Source organism: Camellia sinensis, chromosome 15 (genome assembly GCF_055761805.1).
Source record: "Camellia sinensis isolate YWXY chromosome 15, ASM5576180v1, whole genome shotgun sequence".
NCBI classification, from domain to species: domain Eukaryota; kingdom Viridiplantae; phylum Streptophyta; class Magnoliopsida; order Ericales; family Theaceae; genus Camellia; species Camellia sinensis.
This window is the reverse complement of record NC_138975.1, coordinates 109,740,797-109,752,335: the sequence shown is the minus strand read 5'-3', so window position 1 is coordinate 109,752,335 and position 11,539 is coordinate 109,740,797. Positions and strand designations below refer to the sequence as shown.

Below are 11,539 nucleotides of genomic sequence, written 5' to 3'. Positions count from 1 at the left end.
CTGGGTAAAGGATACTTGTTCTTGACGGTAACCCGATTTAACTTACGATAATCAACACACAACCTCAACGACCCATCATTCTTCTTCGCAAAGAGAGCCGGTGCTCCTCAAGACGATGTACATGGGCGAATGAAGCCCTTGTCTAAAAGCTCTTGGATTTGAATCTTCAACTTATGCAACTCCGCGGGTGCAAATCTATACGGTGTCATGGAAATTGGTGTCGTTCCAAGCACTAAGTCAATGGTGAACTCAATCTCCCGGTGGGGTGGCAAACTAGTAAGATCTTCGGGAAATACGTCCGGTTATTCACAAACTACCCGTGGCAACTTAACACAAGTCCCGTCACTCTCACTATCCAAGAGAGTAGCAAAAAGGCCACTAAGCTCATTTCTACTACGAGGGTCAAAAACTGGCGACAAGACACTATCAACCCGGTCTTCCAAAAAGTAAAAACAATCACCACTTGAGGTGCACACTGTGACCCTCTAACGAAAACAATCAATCACTGCTCGGTATGAAGATAACCAATCCATGCCTAGAATGACATCAAAACTCGACATATCTAGCAACACAAAAGCAAACGGGAGTCGATGCCCTGCAACCTCTATTTCATAACCATGACACCCCCGATCTAAGTCAGCTATACCTCCAACTGGTGACTTAATTCTGAGTGGGGACGTTAGCCGTGCCACTATGCAGATGCGAATACATCAAATATGAATGAATGAGACGCACCTATATCTATCAACACATTAGCCAAAGAGTTACATACAACAAAAATACCTCTCACGACTGAGGATCTTTGCAACTGCCCTGGCGCGGTAACAGCATACACACACCCATGTGGCTTCTGATCAACCTGATCATCTCTCGGAGCATAGGCTTTTTGCACTAACTGAACCAAAGCGGCTCCCTAATTAACTCGCGAAGTTTGGACTGAGTGAGCCTGCTAGTGGCTCTGAGTCTACCCCGACCCCGATGCATCTCCCACCCGTGGGCAAACGCTCTTCATATGCCCTGGCAGACCGCACTGATAGCAAGTTGGCCCCTGCCCCCTACTCTGAGGCTAACTCTAAGATCGGTTAGGTGGTGGTGGTGGCAACATCTGTTGTCATCCTCTCTTCTATGGACATGCAAAGGCCTTGTGACCCAGTTGGCCACACTTGAAACAAGAAAAACCAATCGGTGCACTCTTTCCCGAGCCCGCACTAGGCAAAGGAAAGGTGGATTTGGACTACTGCGGTTGGGACTGGGATGAAAAGGTATTCCTGCTCTTCTTGTTGGGCCTATAGTCCCCCTGTGACCCTTGACCCCTCGACCTTGACCCTCGGATTCTTTCCTCCTCGGTAATCTCTACGTATGCCGCCGCTTTCACAAGTCGGTCATAATTCCAAATCATGTTCCCGGCAACCTTGAACAAGATCTTGGTTCGTAGTTTCTTCTCAAACTCAATGCAACGTCGCTCTTCCGTTGCTACCAACTCTGGTGCAAACCTGGACAAACTAGAAAAGGCCGCTTCAAACTCGGCCATAGACATGTTAAGTTGCTTGAGGTCCTGAAATTCCAGCCCCAACCTCTCCCTAGCAGTGGGAGGTAGGTACTTGTCTTGGAAAGCCACCACAAATGCTTCCCATGTCGGTTGTATTCGACCCTTGGCGTATTTCCACCATTGGCCCGCATCTCCCTTGAGGTAGTAACTCGCCAGAGTCACTCCTAGCTCGCTATCCTCAATGTGAAGCATCTCGAATGTCTTCACTATTTGTTCGAGCCACTCATCCGCTTTCTTAGGCTTGGGGCCACCGTGGAACTCATCCAGCTTGGCCCGCAAAAACTCCCAGTAAGAAAGTTCGCCCTCGTCTCTACGACATTCTCTCTAGCTTGGTTCTCCGCCCTTAGTATGTTCATCGATTCCCTCAGGGCCCCCTTTGCGGCTTGACCCGCTTGCCCCGAAATTTTTGCTTGCCCCACTTGCTCGGCCATATTAGCTTGGCCTAACCCCTCCTCTTGCACTGGAACCTCATGGACCAATACTTCATGCATACCTCGACGAGCCCTACCATGCCTTCTACCTCTACCACCACGGGTTTGATCCCTTCCTCACATCCTAATTAAGGAATAAGATAAACAATTTAGCATATAATCTCAAATGTGCTCGCGACTTCTCTCACACGTTAAACCACAACAATTTATATATTTCCTACCATACAAACAATTCAATTCACTCCACATAAGCACTTAGTCACGTAAGCACATACAGATTACCCACTATGGTATCACAAACAACATCCCAAAAGTCCAATCCCATACCCATATAGTCACATAAACATGTTATCACATAATCATAAAATAAAAGACATCTCATAATCATGCGCACTGAACCCATTGTGGTATAACAACCACTCCCCACGAGCTGCAAGTACTCAAACCTGGTAACTCTGATACCAAGTTGTAACGCCCCAAAATAATCCAACATAAATTAGGTACATCAATCAACATCCATTAAAGAAGAATAGCAATTTTCCAACCTTTACATCATTAATCAATAAGGTTTGTACAAAAATAGTCCCACATGTGAATTATACATTCAAGGATATAAAATACATCAATCTATAACAAGGAGAACATCAAATCTCAAAAATAAATAAAATGCCCTTGGAGGTTACATATTCCAAGGCTTAAACCCGATTACACAAAAATGGTTTCGTGAACCCATGCATTTATAGCCCATGGCTAGCAAATTGAACCACAACAAAATAAAAGTCATTTACTCTCTACAAAATGTGTCTACGCCCTCAACTCGGCGGGATCATCACGTCTTTTCCTGCACCAAAATCCCGTAGGGGTGAGAATAAAGCCCAGTAGAGAATTCTTAACAAAGTATATACATTTATGCAAGAATTTCCAATATGAAATGCAAATGCCATGCTATGCCAAAAAGATTTCATTTACATCTCTTTGAAAACCACCATGCATAATGATAACTTGAAATTCTCTGCAAATTCAGAAATTTACAATTTAATTCATTGGGGCGGTAAATACGACGCAGGTAATCCCTAGGTTGGTGTCTGCAAGTAGGCATAACTAGCACTACCCAAAACCCCACTTTACCAGTTGCTAACTGGAAAGGAAGTTGTACGTCCTCCATGCGTGTTTTTGGTCTTTCACCCTGAACACTTAGGCCAACTTAATCAATTTCATCTGCACCTCCTATTCGGACTTACCAACGTATTTACCCCAAAACATTTCAATAAATTCATTTCGCAACATTACTTTCTCAATGCAAATGTTTTCAAATCTCAACTCAAAACTTGCAACAATGCAATATTAGAAATGCCAATACAATATATGCCAAAGCTAAATAATAACCTTGTAATAATCAATTGAATGAACATGCAATACAATAATTGTCATCACTATATAACATTTTCCCACCATAAAATTTCTCAACGATGATTCATCATAATTAAACTTTCAACTCCTCTTACAACATTACCAAGCATGATGTCCATCATTTCATTTAAATTCATCAACAAATGAATACTTTCACAATTTCGTATTAAACCAACAATTTGTTACTCCATAACTTTACCTACAATTTCAACTACAAATTTCCATTTCCATTTTTCACACACTCTATGAAATTTATCATTTCTACAATGGCAAAAGATATTTTCCATTTCCATTCTTCCATTGTGACATAACAACAAATTGATTAATTTTATAACCCTTAATCCAGTTCAAAGAAAATTCATGAATTTGGGTCTTTGGCTAAGGTTAGGCCTCTCTTCACCGTTTTTAAAAGGGCACTCACACAAGACATCTTTCCCACACAATGAAAGTGAAACCCTTAAGGATTAACATAGAAAGATTTGAGATTTTGAAACCAACTTTTGAAAATCTCCACATTCTTGAGCCAAAAATCAAAACCTACATAATAACTTGAAGAAAACCCTAAAATCAACATCAACCTTGCAAAACATGTATATATAATTCAGAGAAGTCCCTACCTCAAGTTTTTGGAGAGAAAAGAGATAAAACTCCCTAAAATTAACGGTGACGAATCTCGATCTTAACCGCACACAATGTAGCTCTAGAGGAGCTCTTTAGCTTTGATGAAGAAGCTTGGGTTAGAAATGCAATAGACCTAAAGGGATCAAGAGTTCTAAGTATTTTGGTATAGGAAATGTAGAGAGATTGAGGAGAAAAGGGTTTTTAGAGAGAGAGAGAGAGAGATGTGTATAATGATATACACTCAGCCCAAGAAAAAAAAGAGCTGATTTTCAGACTGCACAGAGGCCCATACATGCGGCGCCCTCTTCCACACGTGCGGAGCGTCTTCCCGCATGTACGACTTTTACCCCTGCATGTTCAGTGGTCCCTCCCCGCACCTCACTCTACATCTACATATAATGCAGTGTGCAAGCTGAAAAACCCTCCACTTCCCTACACGTGCGGCCATCTCTCGCACGTGCGACCCTAAGGCCCCGCACATGCGGCCCTGGTCCTCCAGCCCAGAATTTTTCCGGTTCAATTCCAGACACTCCGGACTCGACCGTGCACCCTCCTGTAGACGTCCCCCGAACGCCCCGGGAGGGTTGAGCTCCCGTTCTGTTCATTTGGGGTCACTACAGCTCGGACTCTTAAAATGTCACGGATCCTAATCTGAACCAAAGAGTCCAAATCCGGCAAATCGTTTTGAGAAACTGATTTTTTTTGAAAAAGTAGTGCCAAATATGGACTGCTTTGCCAGATACAGAGTCGCCACCTAAATATTTTATTTTGGGAAATTTAGGAAACCCTGACTCGGTGCCAAGAGGCCACGTGTCCGTCATCACCAAAGTTGCCTCGGCTCGGGAACTTGGGTACGATTGGGGAAGGTCACTTCGTGAGCACCCCCGCTCGCCCGGTCATAGACCGGCCTCTACTAACAATGATATCTAGTTTTGAAAACATTTAGAGTTCTTATTCCGGTTATTAGCCTAGGTTACTATGTGATGCTCACAGCATATAAGTATAGACCGGGTCGCCTGAATTGGAACGAAACATTTCATGTTTTTTTTTTTTTGAAAATGGTTTGCTACCCGCAGGTAGGCTTTAAAACATTTGATGATTTATTCCAATTTAAGTAACCCAACCTTCACCCACAGGCATTCAGGCAGATATATCATGTAAGCACATAGCCTCATGGTAAGCATGCTATTCATGGCAGTCACTCACACGCATGCAAGGATGCTAAAGCATAAAGCTTACCGAGTACTCCAAGCCAAAATAAGAATTCATTAGAAATCATGCATGATCCTAACTATACAGAAATGCCTAATGCAACACATGCAAAATGCAATTATAGTAGGCTCGGCTATTCTAAGATGATATATGAAATGTCACAACTATCATGTATTCAATTTAGAATCGAAAGTACAATGCAGTTAGTATGATGCGCCGAGCCCGGTGCATGCGATACAAATGAATGAATGCAAACATGCTGTCATACTGTATGCTAATTTAAATATGCCCTAATCTAACCATCATAAGCGGATAAATAAAAGGGAGAAAGACGTGGGGTTGGAAGACATACATCACACTCACGCACACTTATTACAGTTATGCCCTCGCTCAGAGGGTCCGAATAAATATACAGTCCCAATATTACAGTCCCGAATAAAAGAATATTACAGTCCAAAATATTTCAAAATCCTAATTAATTAATGAATTAACTAAGAAAACAAGTAAAACTGGCGTGCAAGCCAGGGACTGCCTTGCTTCTGATGGATGATGCATGTCCGGATTGTCTTGCGCGGGAATCCACCGGAATGCCCCAATTAGCCTCTGTTTACACCTGTTCTTGAAATGCGTGCCAAGCCCCGGAAAGTTGCTGATTCCTCATTTTGCTACAACAGAGAGCAGGAAAGGGGCATAGCAATGTATTTGCACAGATATATGCATGTCTCGATCCTCGTGCCACCAATCACGCATATCGAGGCATGATGGCCGAGCAGTCAAAATGCACAACTCAATATAGGATGAATACACATGAAACTACAACTAAAACCTAACTCCATCATGGGTAATCCGGAGTGTCGGTGACTGGGGAGTTGAGACACATTCCGTCACTCGGAGTATGAAATGTACCTCGTTTTCCGTGCCCGGACTAACTCCTATTCCGGACATGATGCAATATGCATGATATGCATGAAATGCAACTAAGATACAATCCTAACATACTCAATGCTATGGAATGACATGCCTCGAAATACGTGCACGCAGGCACGCAAACCGAGAAAATGACAGAATGCAATCTAAGATACAACCTAGTACACATAATGCTATGAAAATGATATGCCTCGAAATGCATGCACACGGGCACGCAAACCGAGAAAATGGCAGAATGCAATGAAAATGAGGTGCCTCGAAATGCATGCACACGGGCACGTAAACTGAGGCGATGGCAAAATATTATGTAATGAAAATGAGATGCCTCGAAAGGCGTGCACACGGGCACGCAAACCGAGGCGATGGTATATGTAATGAAAATGATGTGCCTCGAAATGCGTGCACACGGGCATGCAAACCGAGGCAATGACAGAATGCAATGAAAAGCCATGGAAGCATGATATGGACTTATACCAACATGAGTGAGCCTCAGCCACACTCACATAGGATGCCAGCGGATAAAAATGAAGTGCCTCGAAATGCGTGCACACGGGCACGCAAACCGAGGCGGTGGCAGAATGTGATGAACTGACATGGAAATGACAAATGGGCTTATACCAACATGAGTGAACCTCAGCCACACTCACATAGGATGCCGACGGATAAAAATGAAGTGCCTCGAAATGCGTGCACACGGGCACGCAAACCGAGGCAGTGGCAGAATGTGATGAAATGATATGGAAATGACAAATGGGCTTATACCAACATGAGTGAACCTCAGCCACACTAACATAGGATGCCGGCGGATAAAAATGAAGTGCCTCGAAATGCGTGCACACGGGCACGCAAACCGAGGCGGTGGCGAAATATGATGAAATGACATGGAAACATGATATGGACTTATACCAACATGAGTGAGCCTCAGCCACACTCACATAGGATGCCGGCGGATAAAAATGAAGTGCCTCGAAATGCGTGCACACGGGCACGCAAATCGAGGCGGTGGCGAAATATGATGAAATGACATGGAAACATGATATGGACTTATACCAACACGAGTGAGCCTCAGCCACACTCACATAGGATGCCGGCGGATAAAAATGAAGTGCCTCGAAATGCGTGCACACGGGCACGCAAACCGAGGCGGTGGCAGAATGTGATGAAATGACATGGAAACATGATAGCAATCATTCTAATGGAATTTTAGCAGTAAAATATGGGGGAAAACAGTCCCGAAATGAGGCGAAATGACATGAAATGCATGGAATTGTCCCGAAATGTAAATTTAGGTACCCGAAATGACCTATAGCTTTGCTAAACATGCACAATATGGACATGCAATGCAAAGACAGAAGCTAGACAGTCCCAAAATATACACTTTCACAGTTATAAACATGGCCAAACAGCAAGCATAGGTATGGTAAAAATAGCATGCAAGAAAGGGGGCCAAGAGATGGGTAATGAAGCAAGTGATATAAGCAAAACCCAAAATGAAAAATTTCCTTCTACAACATTGAAGAGGGACCAAAAATATTAATATTTACAGTATATGGAAGCCTCAAAATCAGTATACAAACATGCTAAAAATGTGATGCAAAACAAGGCTCAAAAATGGCTATAACATGAGGTATGCAAAATAATCACCAAACAGCCAAAGACCCTTAATAAAATATTTAGAATGGACCAAAATAAGCACTTTTTCAGAACTGTAAAATGGCCAAAAACAAAAGCATGGTAGGCTAACTAAACATGCAAGAATGGGGAATAAAAGAGAGATATAACATGAAGTGACCTATGGAGACCCCAAACCATGAAAGGACCTAAATGAAACATTAATTATGGACCAAAATAAGAACTTTTCCAGAACTGTAAAATGGCCAAAAACAAAAGTATGGTAGGCTGCCATTGCATGCAAGAATGGGGAAGAAAAGAGGAGTATAAAGGTAGGTATAACATGGAAACCCCAAATGGTGTTGAGCCCTTCTTCAATGTTGAAGAGGGGCTCAAAATAAGCCTAATATCAGTTTACAACATGCTCGAAAATAAATTTCTCATGGGCCAAAAATAGCATGCAAAATCATGACATATAAGAGGATCAATGAAGCAAGTGTGTCATGGAGGGCTCAAACAGGGTTGAGCCCTTAATGAAAAGTGAAGATGAGCTCAAAAGAGGGCCCTTTTCAGTTAGGGCCGGAGCTTAAAACAAAAAGAAAATGGGGCTTACAAATAGATCAAGAAAAAGGGTCAAAAGGGTAAAAGTATTACTTACCCTTGAAGACTCAAACTTTTGTTGCTTCTTGGACCAATTTGCAGCTTCTTTGGCCTTTGAGAAACCTTCCTTGTTTCTGGAAATGAGATGGTGGTGGTAGAGCTTGGTGGTGTAGAAGGGATGATGGTTAGGGACTTAGGGTTTTTTGAAGAAATGAGAGCTATGGAGATGGAGTTGTATATGGAGACTTGAAGAACAATTTTTCTAACCCCAAAATACTACAAGGCTTGCTTGCTATATAGGCCAAAGAAGGGGTGTAAAGGTGGGGGAAAAGGAGAGTAATATTCCCCCATGAAATATCCCCCAGATAAAGATCTTGTCTGGGGGAAACAGCTCCACAGCTGTAAAGTGTACAGTGCAAGGAAGCAGGCCGGCCTGGTACTTTTGTTGCAGGTGGCCGGCCGGCCACACCCCCTAGCCGGCCGGCCGGCCACACCCCCTAGCCGGCCGGCTAGGGGTCAAAAGGTTCAATCATATTTTCTGGCCGGCCAGCAACTGGTGAGGTACTCCTATGTGTGTACAACACAACCATGTGGTTAAAAGTCCAAGAAAGTGGGTCCAAGGGGTTCAACATTAGCTCGGAAAGAGGGGTTCAAAAGGGTCAATTTGAATTACTGGCCGGCCATGAACTTTTAGGGTCCTCTCATGTGTGTATATCACAAATATGTGGTTCAAAGTTCAAGAAAAAAGGTCCAAGGGGTTCAACATTAGCCCGGAAGAAAGGGGTCAAAAGGGTCAGGTAACCTTAATGGCCGGCCACCAACTTTTAGGGGCCTCCCATGTGTGTAGATCACAGATATGTGGTTGAAAGTTGGCAACATTAACTCCAAGGTGTTCAACATTAGCCCGGAACTCAGAAAAACGGGCGTCGGAGGGCCTCGGAGGAGATATAACTGGCTGCTGCAACAATTACTAGTCTCCCGTCCTTCAGTGACCTTCCCCGTGATGAAACAGAGGTACCTGCCAAAAATGAGCAAAAACCGATGCAAAACGAATGTTCGGGGACCAAAACACGCAGTTCGGGGTCCCGAAAATGGGCTGTTAAGCACCGAAAGTGGCATTCGACCACGAAGTGGGTTTCTCAGACCCCAGTGTCCCTCAAAAGGGAGAAAATAAGATGTATGCCAAAAATCAGAGCAATAGGAGATGGTTAAGCGGTCCCGAACCGGGGCACACGGCCTGACGGCTCCGAAAACCGGAAACCGGACTCCGAAATAGGAAAAAAGGCCTACGGCCACCAAATGTAGCCTACGGACATTGAGACATGGCCTACGGGACCTCTCCCTTCCCTCAGGAAAAGAAACAGAGAAAACCGAGTCTGGTTCACAAATCGAGACAAGGCACAGAAGAGGGTTCGGAAGTCCGGAGGCAGGGCTCACGGCCGCAACTCTGAAACTTCTGAACGAGCACACTATGTAACATCACCAAGCGCTCAATCGGTGATGTCTGAGTCTTAAAGTCGGTCAAAAATGGGGTGTCTACACCTCCGAAATAAGTGACACTCACCCAGAATAAACAAGGACAAGAATTTGAGAAAAAACTTCCGAACGCAATGAACCCAATGAAGACAATGAGTGAAAAGAAGTGTAACAAAGTTGGTCATCACAACAATCATAGCTATCCTCCACCGATAGCCCAAAACTGATATTTCTAAATAGATATACAATCTCCAAGACAGACAAACAATCTAAATTTCCATAGGTGAGAGATAATACATAACCAACTCCACCATTTATATAAACATCCCTCCAATTTCACATTTTTAATACCAATTTCATTTATTATTACAAAATAGATAATCGATACAATTTAGGACAAAACTTCATTTTCTTTCAAAATCCATCCTAAGTATCAACATTGACAATGTTATCGCAATCCTCTTATTTACTCCCATAACCATTTATAACACATTCACTAATAACCCCTCTTTCGATTTTAAACCCAAACCCTAAGTTCGTCCATAATCTTCCCAGTTCCCTATATTATTTACACAATATCCAATAGCTAAATTAAAAACCATATGAGAGTGTAGAAAATCCCTACCTCAAAGTGAGAAGACAAGCAAAGCAAGGGGGGAAACTTCAAAGACGCCGAAACTGAGTTTTGTTCGGAGCAAAATAGAGCTCTTGAGATGCTCTACCTTTTTCTCAAAAACACTAGGGTAGAGAAACCAACGGATCTAAGTGAAAATGTAGAGAGAGGGAGTTTTAGAGAGAGAGACTCTAGATCTAGGGTTTCTAAAATGTTTGGAGAGAGTATAAGTTGAAAAAGTGATGTAAAAAATGACTTTTACGAACTGATATACGCACAGTCCATTCAAGCGCATACAGTGATGCTCAAGCGTCAGACACAATAAGTTGTTCCGCTAGAATGACGCATGAGCATAAGAAGTGACGCTCGAGCGCAGAATGTACACTCCTAGTAGTCTTGCAGACAACAAACCAACGCTCGAGCGCAAGAAAGGCCGCTCAAGTTGAGACTGCTTGAGCGCATAAAGCACCGCTCGAGTGTAGGATACACTCTCCCAGAAGTCTTGCAGACCTGCAAAAGTACCGAGAGTTCACAAATCCCGCTCGAGCGCAAGAAGTGCCGCTCGAGCGGAGGAGTTAACTCATGGGCAACAAAAGTTTTAAAACCAAGGAACCAACCTGTTCCAAACGCAACCATTATAATTCAATAGCCAAACTCAAGGAAATATGAAGGGAAAAATACATGAGCAACACTACGAAACCACAAAACCCGAGTCCAAGATACAAAAGGATCAAGTTAAAATCGGAATCGCTACAATACTAGTGCTACGCGTCACATTTGTGCCGACAAAAAGATGTTCTCTTCCTATTCTATGGTATATAATGGAGAACAATTGTTCATGGGCAACTCCTCGACGTCTAAAGTCAAAGGACAATGAAAGTTATTCTGAAGATGACATCTGGAAAGGAACTCACCCTCAACAATGTACTACATGTATCGGACATTTGTAAAAATCTTGTTTCCGGATCTTTGTTGAGCAAGAATGGGTTTAGGCTAGTTTTTTAGAGTGACAAATTTGTACTTACCAAAAATGGGATGTATGTAGGAAATGTTACATGAATGATGGCCTTTTCAAAATGAATATAATGA

The 11,539-nt window shown here is 42.9% G+C and overlaps 1 protein-coding gene across 1 annotated transcript; it reads right to left on the bottom strand.

Moving 5' to 3' along the window:
* Positions 1-1,234: 1,234 nt before the first annotated feature.
* Positions 1,235-1,741, bottom strand: LOC145813199 (uncharacterized). The gene has a single exon (XM_082908475.1). The coding sequence runs from the start codon at positions 1,739-1,741 to the stop codon at positions 1,235-1,237; it is 507 nt and encodes a 168-aa protein (XP_082764601.1).
* Positions 1,742-11,539: the final 9,798 nt, after the last annotated feature.